This window comes from Cupressus sempervirens, chromosome 10 (assembly GCF_028749045.1).
Source record: "Cupressus sempervirens isolate cs-2001-9-10 chromosome 10, ASM2874904v1, whole genome shotgun sequence".
Lineage (NCBI taxonomy): Eukaryota > Viridiplantae > Streptophyta > Pinopsida > Cupressales > Cupressaceae > Cupressus > Cupressus sempervirens.
Window position 1 is genome coordinate 491,377,587 of NC_143127.1, and position 19,738 is coordinate 491,397,324.

Genomic DNA, 19,738 nt, shown 5'->3' on the forward strand with positions numbered 1-19,738 from the left:
TTCTATATAGAATATATACTTCACTAAATTCAATTCCTCTAGGTGCACATACTCAAATTTCAAGGATAAACCATTGTTACACATATCACCTAAATCTCTATGAATCTCATCAACACCAATGCTGTCTATCTTGTAGTGTATATAACTTTTGATATCTTCTACGTGCAACACATTTTTTGGAACTTGCGAAAATGAGCCTAACAAATCATCCAATAAAGAAAAAAAAGGGTATTTCTTAAACTCATACCTTGGTCTATCACTAACATCATACACTCTCTGACTAGCCATAGCTCTGTAATATGTAAATACTAGAATAAATTGGATTTAGTATTCCATAAAATACCTTATATTTTCTATTTAGGGCTTTTGCAACTTTCGACTTCTCAAACTTTACTTCACACTTTGATTCACTATAAAGTTGCTCTTCAATTCACTCAAGACACTTCACATGAACAAATGGTACACTCAATCTTGCTTATGATCCTTAAATCATTTCAAATCATATTGCCCATTAAATGCATATCTACCACAAATTCAAAATACTATCTCTATCTACCAGTAACCTTGTTTTCACAATTTTTGTTTACTATGATCATATCAAGACTTGCGCACTCGACCATAGCTTCTTCTCTATGTCTTCTACCTTCTATTAAATACACAACCTCTAACTTGCTTTCTAACATCAATTCTGACTAACTGATGCTCTGTCTCTACTAGAACTACTCAATTTAGGTAGGATGAGCCACAAACAATCTGTGACTTCAACTATACGTTAGATGCATCAGAGTACTGTTCTTCGAATATTTTATGTGAACTCTCTCGATTACAAGCTTTCACAAATGCTTCCTTGAACTCATCAACATGTTCCTAACTACTTCCTTCTGACTATTATCACTTCCATTCTCATTCCTTCTGTTATCTCTGTTGTTCCTTCTGTGATTAGGATTCTTGTTAAGGTTCCTTCTATCCACTCTACATAAATTTTCTATGTGTCCAAAGTTATTAAATAAATGACATACAAGTTCATTCCTCCTTTGATTGGTTTCATTCAGATTCTCAGGTGCTCTGCTATTTCTTGCAATGTTTTTAAGATTGTTACACTTGTAACATACAAATTGGTTCTTTTCTCCATTATATGTCTCTCCATTAATGGATATGTCCCATGATCTTCTTCTTTCATTACCTACATGATTAGTATTCCTAGACATTCTACTATTTGCATTATTACGATCAAACTTAGGTTTTTCTATTGCCTTATGCCCATAACCATGACAATTATAACAATAGAAATTAGTAATGGGTTTAAAAGACTTACCTATGCAATCTCTCTTCATGTGTCCAACTTCATTACAAATGAAGCATCTACCTCTAAATTCATGTCTTACTTCCTTAGGTGGTTCATCTTGCTTAGATTTATCAACTTGTTCTATTTTCTTAGGTTCATCGGGTTTAAATTTCAAATCAATTAACTCAACTTCCTTTGATACTTCAGTAGATGTGCTTGATTCTACCTTACTCAGATCAGATTCTTTAGGGGATTCAATAATTGGATCTGGTTCTCTCCTGATTTCAACTTTCTGGGGTGATTTCTCTCCAATTAGATATCCAAGTCCTGTCTTGTCATAAGGTCTCTGATGTAATATCTGTTGATATATCTTCTCACTACTGGAATAGAGTTTCTCTGATTGTTGTTTAGCTTGATTTAATCTCCTTTCACTATAATGTTGTATTTCTCTAACTCAACATGTTCAATCTTGATAGTATCTAATTTAGATGCAACTTGACTTATCTGGGATCTAAGAACCACATTCTCAATTTTTAGTCCTGGTTCATTAATGCCACTATTTTTCTTAAGACTTAACTTAAGTTCAACTATTTTCAATTCAAATTTCAAGATCTCATTTTCCTTCTAAAGATCTCGTACTTCATCATTGCCACTAGTCTACATAATTAATTCCTTGCCAGATTTAAGATCATCAATCTCATCTTTCAGTTCAACCAATGTACACTTTTGCATCTTTATATCTATCTTTCAAAGTGTCTCTTTCTTCTATAAGAAGTTCAATCTGCTCAAAAGTTTCTTTAAGATTCTTCTTCAACTATTCCATACTTACTAGGATCTTACTTGAGCTATTAACCCTCTTTAAAGTAACTATGCTTTGATACCAATTGTTAGAAATAGATAATATCGGGGGGGGGGGGGGTGGGTGTGAATCAGTATTCTAAAAACTTTTTCCCCACAATTGAATATTGTTATTTACTTTGTAACTTGCATATGAAAGTAAACCAACAATGCTGAACAATAAATACATATAACCATGCACATAGATAACTCATAACACCATTTTTTGTTAACTACGAAAACCTTGGCCAAGGGAAAACTCTGGTGGGGATGATACCCACTAGATGATTCCCTAAATAATAGGATACTGTTAAGGATATTGACCTTGTTAGAAGTCTATGAAATACATATAGTGTCTTGAGTTCTTGTTGGGAGACTAGGCCTTGTTAGAAGCCTCAACCCTATTAGGAGTTGGTAGAACAAATACAATGTATGCAGGAAGAGCCCATTTCCCTAGCATGCAATAATAAAATTCAATTCTTCACAAGATAGGTATACATACAATACTTGCTTTTTTATAGTAACTCACACTTGCTCTAATCAAACATTAGATGTCACATCACATAAAACTTGCATAATAGTTTGCATCACAATTACAATATCTCACAACTTCACATTATCTTCACATCACATCATTTGATTACGCAATATAAGATCTTTACTTATACCTGGCACATTCACAAAACCCTGCTCAGTTAGCCTTCATGTGTTCACATGCTTGGCATAACATAAAATAGCTTATGGATTAATATCCACATAGTCGGCTCATCACAACTTAGTAATTATTTTGTAACCAAAATAATTCCACAAGCCATACAACTCTATTTACTAATATTCTTTGTTCTTCTCTATTAAATACCCACAATGGTATTTTAATCATATCTTGTGCCATACTATATGTACACATTTGTGCACTTAACCACATTATCATGTTAGTGTCACAAATCTTTCCTTAAATGGGCATGAGCTAACTCTCAACAAGTCATCCGTACTCTTAAGATCTATTCTTTGTACTACTACAAACTATCTAACACTTAGACAATTTTCTAACTCTAAAAGCATAAATGAAATATTGTATACATGTTGCCATAAATGACAACCATCAAGATATCTATCTAGCCATATTTCCAACACATGAGCCATAAGACTTCTTGATACCATATTTTCTCTTCCTATAAGAATTGCAAACATAGTGCTCATTGAAAGAGAACCCTTCATGGTAAGTTTGATACTGTAATGCTACTCAAAACAATTAAAATAACCTCCATTTTCTTCTATAACTCGAAATTTTGTTGTTAAAAAACTAAAGCAATTCAAACTTGTGGCTTTTTTTTTTTTTTGATTAGACTACAGGAATCAAGTGCAGCACGGCCCCCCCTATAAACTGCAATGTGCCGAGTAAAATTTTTAACATGACTGGTAGCATTGGCGCGACACGCCCACCGGTACCACGGGGACGGGGGAGACTAGAACCCGTGACCAACCCCTTGCAACAGGGAAGATTTAGCCAACCGAGCTAGGGCCCCCGCCCTATAAACTTGTGGCTATTTTCTAATCAATGTTTTCATTCTTAATATTTTATGAACCTTCAATACTTTAAGAGTTTGTGGAAACTAATGATGATAGTGCACAATTAGATATTCATTTTTGGCGCTCTTCTATTCTTTCTATATTTTACATCTTATATTTCTCCTATAACATGGAATTTTATCTTTGCATGCTTTTGTCCCTTACTATATTCACTTTCATAGTTAAAACATAACCACTTTTTATTTCTTTTTTAATTTAATTTTGTAAAGGTGTCAACTTGACATATGGTTATTTACGAGGTGCTAAAATATTTGACACAAGTAAATGCTTCTCTTAGTAGCCATTTTTTCGCCTCTACATTATTTTTAACATTACTGGATTGGGAGATTATAAGAGACTTGATTGAGTGTTCATCTTGGGTGAGGTTAAAATCCAAGAAAAGCCATGGATTATCATTTCTAGCAAGATACATTACCTTATGAGTTCTCGTGATGTAAACTTTTATACAGGGATTTGGAAAAGTTCTTGCTTGGGATGATCTCAGATTAGAGCCCATAAATATATCATTTTCTAGTTATCCAACTTAATTCCTTTTTCATAATCAAGAACAAAAGATTTCACATAGGACCCATTGTAGAAAATTATCACAATTCCATTAATAATCACACATCATTGTCTTCGTGTTCCACTCATATACTTCTGTGAGAACCAATGTTTTAATGCTACTCCCATTATTATTATTGAACTTAATTAGAAGCCTGATATCTATTTCTACAAAAAATGAAAAATATTCTATATAAACAAATATCAAAAGTAGGTTAAGCTTAAATATCTTATTGTTCTAACTAAAATTCAAAACTTGTTTAGTCAAATCAATTTCTTTTTGCATGAGTTTTATGACGTACTTTATAAATTCTTAACATGCAAGGTGTTGTAATGAGACCATTGTTATCACATGATAATGTTGTATTGTCACTTTGAACTAGATTTATTGATATTGATGGATTGGCCTTTAAAGTGTGCACCTTCAATTAAAAAACCCCAATTACCAAATGTTAATCTTTGTAAATTTATTGGTTTGGGGGTGAATTTAGAGGTTTGAGTTTGCAACTAAGCTTTCCAGGCATTGATGAGCAATATTTTACCTCATGTTTATGATATCTTTCCAAGTCATTTCCATAAATTGTTTAAATTATTTAAAGCATTAAATATGATTAGTGGTTTTGGGTTAGTATTTGTATGCCTAGCTAGTTAACCCTAATTTATGAAAATTTATCATGATCAATGGTTATAAGTAAATGCTAAGTGTTTTGGAAGGATTAACAATGTGTTTATGAGAGATTTGACTCATTCATGTAATTGGGAAGAAGAGGAGACAAGTTGACACTCGACAATAGAAGTGTTAATTTTAGTAAAATGGGCACATCTTCCTCATTTATTAATCAAATTTAGATGTTCAAAATGATATGGAAAGCTAGAAGGGAGGATAAAAATCCCTTTTAACTATTTGAAATAATTCATAATAGTAATAATAAATGAGCAACATTCATTTAAAGCTGACTAAATCAAAAGTGGCAAGTTTATAAAATACTTAAGGAATGCATTCTAGTTTGATTTGGACTTTTACACCTCTCAATGATCTCATGGATATAAATATATTGAAGTTGTTGATGGCAATGATTTTTTGAAGACATGTGTATGTTGATATTGTAATAGTTTGAAATAGATTACAACACTCCCAATTGATTTAAGTTTGATCTTTATTATTATTTTATTGAGGAATAAGCCATCTCCTTGATGTTGTGGGAGAAATGACATTTGTCAAAAGTTGTTAAATTTTCCATAAATCCAATTCTCAAGTTCTATGACATCTTGTTTGAGATGAGAATAAAGTATTTAGTTTATGTTAAATCTTTTTTTAGCATCTTTGTTCAATCAACAAGTCTGATATTAGTTTATGCAATCCATTTGAATTTCAATAAGAAGATGATTTCATCAATTGAGCTTGTATATAAAATAGCTGGTAGTTAAGATTATAAAAAACACAACTATAGTTGTTTATAGTAGTTTTGATGATTATAATTAGATGTGTAGTAATCATTAATGCGTTGTTTGTAAAAATGTAAATTTCTATAGTTCAAAAAAATAAACATCACCTATGTTAGTTTTACCATCAAGAGTAATAGATCGTATCCCCTTAATGTGACAAGCTACATTTTTACCAACTCTAACAACTCCTCCATGAAAACTATTGAACTCAAAAAATTTATTCATATCACCACTCATATGATGTGAACAATCACTATCTATTATCCAATCAACTTTCTTCTGAACCCGTGACATTAGGGCTTTCTCTCCTCTGACTTCTTTTTCACAATTTTCTTCCTTTATAGAAACAAACCCTTGTTGGAAATATAAGAGGAGTAACTGAGAGGGAATGGGTGAATCAATTACTACTAAAAAAAATCCAAGATCCCTTAGATGTTAGTACAAAAATGCAAACTAAAAACTGAATACTGTTGAAGCTCGATAAACACACATAAAATGCTATAACTCGGTAATAACTGAATTAGATCAATAAATGCTTAACATATAAAATTTTAGATGTTGTCTATGATTACCATTACTTTAACTAAATTGTAAACATATAAAAGAAAATAACATGAACACAGTAGACAACAAGTTTTAACGTGGAAATCTAATTTGGGAAAAACCACCAATTGCAACTAGTTATTGTTTTCACTCTTCTGAAGTGAGAATTAGGAGCCAACCCTATTAAAGGTTACAAAACACACTGTTAGGATTGACCCTGTTAGAGGATTTAATCACCCTATTAGGAGTGGCCTTGTTACAGGTCTTTAGACAATTCAGTAGAACTGCCACCTTGTTAGAGGATTTGCAAATGGCTACTAAGCCAACTATGTTAGGAGATTTAAATCACTGCTATAATGGTTAGAGAGTAGCAATGAGATAACTTGATTTGAATGCAACTGATTTTTTGATTACAAATCTCTATTTTTTCTTGTACTTGATCCTTCTTGATTGAATATAGCTTTTCTACTCCACAAGGATATTCTACTTATCCTTCAAATTCGCTTCCTCTTCTTATCACTAAATCTTCAATAACATCTTCATGCTTTCTTACACACACTTTGAAATCACAACTTGACCTTATACTTATATCTTCCACTTTGTCAAGTTGTCTCATATACAACTTAGAATAATCAATATTCATCACCTTAGTCGGCTGGAATCAATAGATAAATCAATTAAGCTTGGTATGCCAAAATAAGAAAATCCTTTGTTAGCCGACCCAGCTTGGCAGAAATAGACTTAGAAATGATTTCCTTTGTTAACCAACAAAAGCTCGGTTAACAATGCAAACTTGCAAAAATCCTTTGGCAACCAAATGAGCTCAGTTAGTACTGGTTCCATCCAACTTTCCTTCATTAATCGAGTGAGCTCGATTATCACTCACTTTCTATATCTTTTCCTTTGATGCTTGGGTGAACTTGGTAGACATTGCCTTTTAAACTAGGCAAACACAGGAGTACTCAGTAGACATAGAAAATTATCTTCATTTCCTGAGTGAGCTTGGCATATACTGACTAATAATGATATGACATTTGTGTAACATCAAAGACAACATACAATTAATCAATTGTATCCAACAATCTCCCTCTTTGGCATTGATGGCAACACAACATGTCATAGCACAATGAAATTTTGGATTTAGACTTGAGAAATCCCTCTATTAGTATGAGTTCTTTCATTGGATTCTATCTGCAAGAACTGCTACCGAGTTCATTTAGAACTTTCTCCCTCTTTCAACAAACTTCTTCTTTGGAAATTTTTTACCTCTTTGGTTCCTTACTTTATTTTGGTTCCAAAAATTTCTCTGAGATATAATAGTAAACTTTTCCCTCTTTGACAACACATGCCAAAGACAACAATTCTATAAATACCAATGTACCTTATGTACTGATTCATTTGCAATATGCCCTTTGCTAATCCTGCACCAACTAATTGATCTTTAACATGTTCTGGTTGATGCATCACTAAACTTTATTTAGTAAATTTCAAATAGGGCGAATGATCCCTAGCTTACCTCTTAGATACATAAATGCATCCTTAGGCAATGGTTTGGTGAATATGTCTATAATCTGTTCCTTTGTATTAACATATTCCAATTTGACTCCTTTTTCTTGCACCAACTCTTTTAAGAAGTGACATTTTATTGCAACGTGCTTTGTTTTGGAATGCATTACTTGATTCTTTGATATATTGATTGCACTGGTGTTATCACAATATATGACTACTGGATCTTTGATCTCTACCTTCATTCCTTCCAACAGTTGTTTGAACCAAACAATGTTAAAACAATTGACTGCTGCTACTACACATTATGCTTCTATTATGGATTCAGATGTACAATTTTGCTTCTTGCTTGTCCAAGATACTAGTCTTTTACCAAAAAAGAATGCTCCACCACTAGTGCTTTTTCTGTCATCAATACTTCCTACCCAATCAACATCAGTAAATACTTTCAGGTCCAAATCGCCTCCAAGTTTATACCATAAACCATAGTCTTCAGTACCTTTCAGATATCTCATGATTGTCTTGATTGCCATAATGTGATTTTCTTTGAGATTTGTTGAGAATCTTGCCATTATTCCAACTGCTAGAGCAATATCAGGCCTTGTGTGAACCACATATTGTAATTTCTCAATCATTGATCTGTATAATGTCTAATCTACTTCTTTGGAATCATCATTTTTAGAGAGCTTATGTCTAGTAGACACAGGGGTTCCAACTGGTCTTGAATCTTCCATTCCAAATTTCTTCAATATCTCCTTGATATACTTAGATTGAGTGATGTAGTTACTATTTGTGTTCTTCTGTATCTGCAATCCAACAAAGAATTTTATCTCACCAAACATGGACATCTCAAATTTTTTATTCATTTCTTTTGAAAATGCTTTGCACAAGTCATCATTTCTTGTAAATAGAGTATCATCAAAAAATATTTCTGCCAACACAATCTTCTTATCTGGTCCTTCCTTGATATATAGATTATTGTTATCATCTATCTTTTGAAAGCCTATCTATACCAAGTAATTATGAAGTCTTTCATACCAAGCTCTAGGAGCTTGCTTGAGACCATATAATGCTTTGTGTAACTTGCAAACCATGTCTCTTTTGCTAGGATCTACAAAACCTTTTGGTTGTTCAATGTAGACTTCCTCATCAAGAATTCCATTCAAGAATGTAGATTTGACATCCATATGATATAATTTAAATCCTCTATGTGTTGCATATGCTTGTAAGGTTCTAACACCTTCTAGTCTTGCCATAGGAGCAGAAGTCTCACCATAGTCAATACCTTCATCTTGAGAATAACCTTTGCACACCAAACTTGCTTTGTTTCTCGAAACTTTTCCATCTTCATTCAGCTTATTTCTAAATAGCCACTTTGCACCAATTACATTCTTATCCTTGGGTCTAGGAACAAGAGTCCAAGTTTTGTTCTTTCTATCTGTTCTATCTCTTCATTCATTACTTCAATCCAACTTTCATTTTCCAGAGCATCCTTAACACTTCTAGGTGAAAATTCAGCAAGTAAACATGTACCTTTTAATTTTCCTCTTGTCATTGTTCCATCTTATTTGTCTCCAATGATCTGATTAGGTGCATGATGCCTTTTGACATATCTTGCTAACACAGGCTCTTTGGTTTTTGAATGAGTTCCACCATCTTCATCTTGAGTTTTAATTTCAAGCTCAGGTCCTTCTGTTTGTGACTTGGGTCCATTAGGCTCGGTTTGAACTAGTTCGATAGCTTCTAATTGTGACTCGAGTCCTTCAGATTGTAACTTGGGTTGCACTGTCTGCAACTCAGTAACTATTGGGGTTTCTGGGGACTTGGGAGATGAGCTTTTTTTCTCTTAGATAGATTTGGTAGGGTATTAGGTCTATAGTAAACAAATCTTCTATAATCTTTTGGCTCCTTGTTGCTTTCTTCTTCACTCTTTTGCAAACTCATCAATTTTGACATGTGCACTTTCTATGATTTTGTGAGTAGACAAATTCAAACATGTATATGCTTTACTTCTACAAGAGTATCCTAGAAATATGCCTTCATTACCTTTTACATCAAATTTTCCTTATCTAGATTCTTTCAATAAATAACATGTGCTACCAAATACTTTCAAGTAACTTGCATTAGGTTTGTAGTCATACCATAGTTGATAAGGTGTTTTGTTTGAATCTTTCTTCAACTATACTCTATTCAAGGTATGAACTATAGTGCTGATAGCTTCCTTCCAGTATTTGCGAGCAACCTTCTTTTCAATCATCAGGTTTATTGCACAATCCATGATAGATCTGTTTCTTCTTTCAACTATACCATTTTGCTGTGGTGTACCAGGGGCTAATACTTGTCTTTTGATTCCTCTTTCAATGCAAAAATTATTGAATTCATGGGAGATGAATTCGCCACCTATGTTTGATCTTAAACATTTCAAGCTCTTTCCAATTTCCTTTTTTACTCTTGCTAGATACCACTTGAATTTTTGAAAGGCTTCTAATTTTTCTTTTAGATACATTACTATCATCATTCTAGAATAGTCATCAACAAAAAGAATGAATTTTTTTTCTCCACTATAGCTTTCTATTCCAATAGGTCCACATAAATCTATATGAACAATTTCCAAGATTTCTTCTGACTGATAGTTTTTGCTTTTGAAGGTAGTCTTTCCCATCTTACCAATTTGTCAATTCTTGTATAGACCCATGTCAGGCTTCTTCAAACTAGGAATACCTCTTACTCTTCTATATTTGCTTATCTTTACTAGATTATCAAAGTTTACATGACATAGCCTTTTGTGCCATAACTAGCTTTCCTCTACTTGAGCAATAAAACATGAACAATCATTAAGATCAAGATAAAATAGATTACCTTTTGTTTGCTTGTCGGATCCGACCAGATTTCCTTTTCCATCTAGTAGTTTGGCCTGTCCATTCATGAATTCTACCTTGAATCCAATGTTATTCAACTGTGCCAGACTCAGTAGATTATGCTTTAGTCCTTCAACCCAATAAGCATTGTCACATACAAGTTCTTTTGGTAATAAGATGCATCCTTTTCCTTTTATGTTACAAGGTTCATTGTTTCCAAATCTCACACTACCTCCATCATAATATTCCACGTGCTCAAATTTTGTTTTCTCACTAGTCATATGATGTGAGCAATAACTATCAATAATCCATATATCATTTTTGCTAACATGAGAGATAAGTGGCATCTTATCTCCTTCATCATTAGATTCATCTTTCACATCAATATATACCATTTCATCTTCATTGTTATTAGAATCTTTAGCTATAAAACAAGATTTCTTACCTTTGTCCTTGTAGTTATTGTAGTTCTTGGAGTCCTTCTTTCCTTCATGCTCATTACTTTTCTTTTCATCTTTGATTTCCTTATTTGGACACCTAGCAGCAACGTGACCAACTTCTTCACAAGAAAAGCAAATCAGGGGAACTTTACCTTTGTACTTTCCTCTTCCTTTAGAATACTTCCTTGCAAGTAGGGCTTCAACAACTTCAAGATCACTATCTGAACTTTCTTCTAATATTCTTTCTTCTTTGCTTCCTGATTGACTGGACTTTGATTTCTTACCCTTTTCTTTGAGTGAGAGTTTAGCTTTAAATGCAAATTCAATATTCTTTGAAGCAGGAACATAGTTATCATTGTTGTCTAGTTCAAAAGCTACTAGTCTTCCTACTAGAGAATCCAAGCCTAATTTGTTATTTGGATCACATCTCATTTGTTGAATAGCAGACACTCTAATTGCATAAATAGGAAGAAGAGTTCTGAGCACTTACAATAGTTTTCTCCTTAATGTCTCCTCTAGATGCTTTGATTGCACTTACACTGGCCTTGATTCTTTCTACATATTTTGTGATGTTTTCATCTTCTCTCATTCTTATTTGATCAAATTGTGCTCTAAGACTTTTTTCTTTGGCTCTTCTTACATTTTCATCTCCTCCATAGATATCTTTCAGTTTGGTCCACACTGCATGAGCAATTTTTCAATCCTTTACCTCATCAAATTCAACATAACTGAGACCAGATGCAATATAAATCATCATGATATTATGATTCTTCTTTTCAGCAATATCTTCAATTGATAATGTTCCAGTGGGAGTTTTGTATTCAGCATCAAGATATTTTCAACCTGAATCACTGATAGTAGCCAGATGTAACCTCACGAGTCCTTGCCATGCTGCAAAATTGTCTTTGTTCAGCTTGGGAATCTCTCTTTTGTAAGATATCCTAATCTTTAGCTTAGGTCCTTGAAACCTTCTCTACAAGCACCAAAAGCTTTGATACCAATTGTTGGAAATATAAGAGGAGTAACTGAGAGGGGAGGGGTGAATCAGTTACTACTAAAATAAATCTCAGATCCCTTAGATGTTAGTACAAAAATGCAAACTGAAAACTAAATACTGCTAAAGCTCGATAAACACACATAAAATGCTGCAACTCAGTAATAACTGAATTAGCTCGATAAATGCTTAACATATACAATTTTAGATGTTGTCTGTGATTACCATTACTTTAACTGATTTGCAAACATATAAAAGAAAATAACATGAATACAGTAGACACCAAGATTTAACGTGAAAACCCAATTTGGAAAAAACCACCAATTGCAACTAGTTACTGTTTTCACTCTTTTGAAGTGAGCCCTATTAGGAGCCAACCCTATTAAAGGTTACAAAACACACTATTAGGTGTGACCCTGTTAGAGGATTTAATCACTCTTTTAGGAGTCGCCTTGTTAGAGGTCTTTAGACAATTCAGTAGAACTGCCACCATGTTAGAGGATTTGTAAATGGCTGTTAAGCCAACTTTGTTAGGAGATTTAAATCACTGCTACAATGGTTAGAGGGTAACAATGAGATGACCTAATTTGAATGCAACTAATTTGCTGATTATAGATCTCTGTTCTAGCTTGTACTTGATCTTTCCTGATCAAATATAGCTTTGTTGCTCCATAAGAATATTCTGCTTATACTTCAAATTCTCTTCCTCTTCTTAACACTAAATCTTCAATAACATCTTCATGCTTTCTTACACACTTTGAAATCACAACTTGACCTTATACTTATATCTTCCACTTTGTCAAGTCAGCTCAAATATATTCATCACCTTAGTCGGTTGAAATCAATAGATAAATCAATTAAGCTTAATATGCCAAAATAAGAAAATTCTTTGTTAGCCGACCCAAATTGGTAGAAACAAACTCAAAAATGATTTCCTTTGTTAACCAACAAAAGTTTGATTAACACTGTAAACTCACAAAAATCTTTTGGCAACCGAGTGAGCTTAGTTAGCACTGGTTCCATCGAACTTTCCTTCATTAATTGAGTGAGCTCGATTATCACTCACTTTCTACATCTTTTCCTTTGATGCTTGAGTGAACTCAGTAGACACTGCCTTCTGAACTAGGCAAACACAAGAGTGCTCGGTAGACATAGAAAATTGTCTTGATTGCCTGAGTGAGCTTGACATATATTGACTGATAATGATATGAGATTTGTGTAACATCAAAGACAACACACAATTAATCAATTGTATCCAACAACCCTAACTCATCATCACTTTCACTCTTTTCCTCAAATTCATCATCATCATTTGTATACAAACATTTTTTAGGCCTTCTAGTCTTGAAATTGGTTTTGTATTTATTTACTCTTTTAGGACATTTATAAGCATAATGACCAAACTCATTACATGTCCAACATTTAAATGTTTTCTTACCATTTGGTTCTCTCTTCAGAAGCAAGGAAATTCCTTCTTCTATCTTTCTATCTTCTTTAGATCTTGATCTATTATTGCTAGCATAACTTCCACTGGTGCTTGCACTCCTTGATAAGGAAGGGCGAACACTTAATGGCTTAAAATAGTCTCCACTCTAGAAAAATCTCCAAATTGTTCCAAACTTATTTCTTCTACTTTCAATCTTCCAAGAAGAGTCTCTTTGGAAAATTTCTTAGTACAAGGTATTACTTCCTCAATCATCTATGTTGTCTTCTTGAATGGTGGTGTCAAAGTTTTCAAGATCTTCCATATGATCTCATCTTCATCTTTAGTCCCTTCACAAGCCTTGATTCCTGTAACAATTTTTGATATTTTACAATATATCTTCTTACAAATTCATCTTCAATCATTTTATCTTATTGAAATAAACATATCCACTTTTGCAATCTTATTCTCTTAAAATGCTTATCACCTTCAAAAGCAGATTCAAAAAAGCTTTCCAAATTTCATGAGATAATGCCAAAGATTTTACATGATTTTACTCATTTTTAGGATGAGTTGACAAAAGTGCTTCTTTAGCAAACATGTTACATGTGGACAAAGCTCTATCAACTTGTGTACATTCTTCATATTTTCTTTCTTCCACAATGGTCTTCCCATTCATAGTAATCAACCAATATCCTAGACCCATGCATAACATATGTGTCTTCATCTTCTATTTCCATCTATCATAGTTAACTCCATCAAACTTAGGACATTCTTTTTTGAAATGACGCGCCATTGATCTCCTTAAGTTGTTAAGCTTTTACTTCAAGGACCTGACGCTCTGATACCAATTGTTACAAAGTAAATTCCACCAAGATAATTGAGAGGTGGGTGGGGGGGGGGGGGTGGGGGTGGGGGTGGTGAATCAGTTATTTGATTAATACAACTTTTATCAACCTTATTAAATCTTAAACATGTGATCAATATCAACAACAAGGTCCATAAGAAGATACACATACATAATAACACTGGATATGTTAACTAGGGAGAAAATCCCAATGGGGATGATACCCACAAAATCATGTACTAATATATAAGTTCCTTGTAAGAGGATGGACTCTGTTAGGAGCTAATGAAATACATTCAGTACATATCAGTCCCTATTAGGAGACTTTGAATCCTTGTGTAGAGATTCCAACCCTGTTAGGGGTTGTAGAAGGAAGATAGACTCATTGTCCAAAAAACTTCAAGGGAAAGACCACTGAACTCACATTCCAATTGGCCTTTGTATTATTCCTTTCATAATAATAAAAATGCAACTGATCTCACCAAATCAAACTCTTTCTCTATCCTCTTACCATGTCACTACCACACCAAAACACTTCTCAAATCTTAATACCGGATCTAAAAACTCACATCGTGATAATCCCTTTGATTGCTTACTCACATTTACTAGGACACTTCACTTATCACATTCACAAATTACTTGCATACTTCATCACAAGGAAAACAACTTTCCTTTATACCAAGTCCTCAAAATAATTCATTAAGTGGGCCTTGAGGCTTTCCCAATTATAATTAAAATAGGACCTTATTAAGATACACATTATATGCATCTTTTCATAATTACAAAACACTGTCAGCTCATAGTCTTTACAACTTCTCACATGTGCGACCTCAAACTTTGCACACTTGTTGACTCCATCATCATGTTGTCTTCTATCTCTATCTAACTGTGGTTAATCAAATTGTATCCCTGTTAGGAGATATAATCCAATGACTAGAAACTAGTTCTTAGGAACTTTGTGTACAAATATCTTCTGTAAATTGCAAATAACTCTCACATGTCTTTGACTTTCTATATGCACACTTAACCATTGAATTAGGACACACTGTAGAACATGTACCTAACTATGCTTGACCTTAGCTTCAATACTCGATCCGTACGACCTCAATCTCTATCTGCTACTCTTCTAATCTTCTCAATATGCTGACATCAATGACAAACATAGTCATGAATGCAACACATAGTCATGCTTTCAATCTCTCCAATGCTCCAACAAACCACGATACTCCCCCAAATTAATATCATCAACAATCATGCTAACACTCCAACTGAAGGATCTAAGCTCTTTAAAAAAAAAAGAAATTACAAAGGTTCAAAATCTACAAAGGAGACTTAGGTTGCATACTACAATAGTGGTATCACATGTTATCTATTTGGGTTATCCTAGATTGGCCTCTTTGGACCCTGAACCCTTAAGCATTGAGTTACCTTGGACTGACCACTCTAGACCCCAAATCCTCAATACAATCCATTTAGAACTAGAATATCCTCTCATGAAGATAACAACTCTAATCATACCTACTATAGAAGTATCATCCCATTCCCATCTTTAGCCTATAAAGAACACAAGGTACGTGCAATGTATACAACTAACTAATTAACATTTTCCTAATAAATCAACTATGTTATCCCTTATTACACAACTTATGATAGGATACCCTAGATTTGGCCTCTTTGGGGCTCTAAACCTGTATTGAAATCCACTCCCTTAAGATGCACCTAAATGATTTCCCCTAAGCTCACAAATCATCAATAGATTTAACAAACCACACAACTAATCAAATTCAATTTTTTAATGAGGCAACCAAAACTCTCATTGGTCCTCAAACCATAACATCATAAAAGCATATTGGTCTTCAAACCATGACATGAAAAGAACATACTCTCTTAAAGAGTTCACAAAATAATGAGCTTAAGAAATCTGGTTGGATAAAATAATCATGACCAAATCAAACATCACAAAAACACTAAATATATACATGTTACATAAAAATTAAACGCTAAGCCTTTAATGTACCATTCCAAGAGCTAACATAATTTTCTCAAAAAATACCATCAAACAATGCAATGAAAGACACCAAGAAGATAAATCATAACACAAGTTTCAGTTGTAAAAGAACTAATAATTTGTTTACTAAACACTAGTTTTACTATAAAAACTTTCATATGAAATATCATTAAATAAAATAATAATAGTATAATAATAATAATAATATATTTTCTAAAAATAAAATTGCTAAAAAAAAGAATTTTTGAAAATAATGTGTATATTATATATGTATATATTTGTATATGCGTATGCATATACATATACATATACATCCACAAGCGCGCGCGCGCACACACACACACACACACACACAAGCAAAAAATATGCAATAATCTAGAAGAACCCAAATTTGTCAAAAAATCTATAAAAGGTACATGCTAATATTTTCCAAAACCAAATTTTAAAAAAATTTTGAGAACCATAAAATGTCTTTCTTGGCATAGATCGCTAAGTAAACATGCAAAGAAAATGACTTTTAAAAGCAATCTCAATCAAACATTTTTCATTAGAATCTACATGCGAACTTTAAACACCAAAACCATAACTTGAATAATTCTTTCCATAATAACACAATTTTTTTTTTCCAAAATAATACATGAAAACTCATACTAGCACAAAGAAGACAATAACGAAAATTGAAGAAAGAAAACCTCAAATAATCAACTGTAAAAGGAAAGAGACCAACTCCAACCCAATAATCTAATCTCTTTATAAAAAAAAAGAAATTATAAAGGTTCAAAACCCCACCTCAAAACTAGAGGAATTTGAGAAGAAGAGAGAATAAATTTTCAATCAAAATATTCAACTTCGAATTGTTTTTCTTTTTCTTCAATTTTTAAAAAAAATTCTTCCACCTAATAATAATGTTCACTCCTAAATTGATAGTGTCATCTAATTTAAAAAAATCCAAAAACTAGGATTTGAAATAGAGAAATCCTAAAAATAAAATAAACTCAACTAAAAGATCAACCAAAAAGATTTATTATTTCAATTCAACTTTAGTTGACTTACTTAACTGAATGATATTGCGACACATCTATTAAGAACATCAACATAGTCAACATGTAAACACAATGATCACTTTGTCTAAAATAACTTTCTATCTTCTTGAGCTATGTCTCTCAAACTCTAAAATCAAACACATCATGCACTATACTACTTAATTTCCAAGTTACAATCCATATCTCTAAATTATGGTATAAAGCAGATCCAAACACCATGATAGCACAATTGAGTGCAAATATTGTATCTGAGTAACAAACCTAAAAAACCTAATACAAATAATTCTAGATGACAACATACTTGCTAGAGAATCAAGAATCAATGATACCCCAATGTAATCATAATATTGATTCCCCAATGTAATCATAACATTAAACGAGCTATCAAACATTCTTGACTCATGCCTTAAGTATACATAATTTCAAGAAATTTCTAGATACCTTCACATCAACGATTTAACACATGCAACTCCTTGACATCAATGATAACTTTTAATCTTATCAGATTTCGACAATCCATTTGAAATATAAATTCTTGTTTCTGCATTTGATTGTTTATGTTTTTTTAGCATCAACATTTTGGATCACACTCTATGATCTGTCATTAGGATGAGAGAATGCAAGAATGAAACAATATGAAATAATGTGATACTATTTCATTCTTGCATTCTCTCACATTGATGATGGATCACAGAGTGTGGCCTGAAAGCTTGATGCTAAAAAATATACACAATCAAATCTAGAAGCAAACATTTATATACCAACGATAACACTTTGTTTAACAATTACAACCACATCCATTGAATTGATCTAATGATGCTTGAACAAGTTCAAAGATATGTGAAGCATAATGCAAATGCCTGCATACATATTTTTATGAGAAAATTTGGATGTAATGCTCTTTATGATGATAATGAACATTATATGATCAAATAATACATAATGTTCAAACAATTTAGAGCTTAATTCTTTTATACAACTTTACATTTAAATTTGAATATTTCACATTAAAGTTTGTGAGAATAACTAGACATGATTCTTTAAATTAGATCAATAATTAATTTTAACTTTAATGTTAAACCATAAGATTTAATACTATACTTCAATAATAATCAAGAAATAAGAATAAATAATTAAAAAATAGATTCTAAATCCGCTACAAAATGAAGTCTTAGGGAAAATTGGAAGTCCAATGCCAACTCTACATACGAACTCACCAATTATATAACAAAATATTACACTACAACAAAAATAAGAAGAAATCCAAAACTAACAAAACCATCAATCCAACACATGCCACAGATGAGATTATGAATTTACATTATAAAATACTAATTAAAAAAACAGTTACATCACTTAAAAAGAGAAAGCGAATAGTATCTTTACGTTGAAATACAAATATTGTGCCTAAACCCAAACCCAAAAAGTGTGGGCTGTAACATCATTTGGAATATGCTAGACCAAACCCTGAAGAAAAAAACAAGGCTCACAGAGCAATCTCAAGCTTTATAGTACCAACATAAAACAAAATAATGGCATTAAAGCATACGTTGGGCTGTCCTAATCTGTTTACCAGTGGATCTCCTTTGCTCATAACCACACACCCAAAAGGCGGAACAGAGGAGAATAGGGCGACTCTAGAAGCTTCGCCATTTTCCATTTAGTACTGGAATTTGTATAATCTTCAGACACACATCAGGCTCCGAACCCTAATCGATTTGCGCGCTTGTCTTCAGGGAAACAATGGCGGATTGGGGACCCGTTTTAGTTGGGGTTATTCTGTTTATTCTGCTTTCACCGGGATTGTTGTTTCAGCTGCCAGGGAGCAGCCGTAAAGTGGAGTTCAGCACATTTCACACAAGCGGTGCATCCATCTTGGTGCATTCTCTTCTATTTTTCGGCATCTATGCTATCTTTATAATAGCTATAGGAATACATGTACACTTTGGTTGATTGTAAGCAATGGATCCAACAACATCCTGTTCTTAAAACCCTAGATCTGTTCAAACCTGTTTAAATGTTTGGAACTTTTTGAGCCAGGATGAATATTGTTGGTGGACAATGATGTATGAATCTCTTTTCTTTTGCAATGGATGATGCCCTGCTTCTCTGAAGCTTAATGTTCAGGCAGCATTTCCGTTTGAATACAGTTTTGAATTTGTTGTAAATCTGGAGAGCAAAGTTATTTTGATTATATATGATGAAGTATAGGGTATGCATGATTATTCATGTTTTTGCATCATTGTGTTAATATTTCGCAAATTTGTACGGCCTTGATTGTGATTGATTAGGGCTAGACATTCATCCTCTGGCGAGTCGCTGCTTGAGGAGGCAGTTGATGATTCCCTTCTCGCTCCTCTATCCGGGGAAGTTGA

General features: G+C 33.0%; 1 protein-coding gene across 1 annotated transcript; it reads left to right on the plus strand.

Moving 5' to 3' along the window:
* The first annotated feature begins 18,788 nt into the window (after positions 1 to 18,788).
* LOC149534816 (uncharacterized) lies at positions 18,789 to 19,531 on the plus strand. The gene has a single exon (XM_089805725.1). It carries the CDS (start codon positions 19,107 to 19,109, stop codon positions 19,314 to 19,316), a length of 210 nt encoding a protein of 69 aa, XP_089661851.1. The 5' UTR covers positions 18,789 to 19,106; the 3' UTR covers positions 19,317 to 19,531.
* Positions 19,532 to 19,738: the final 207 nt, after the last annotated feature.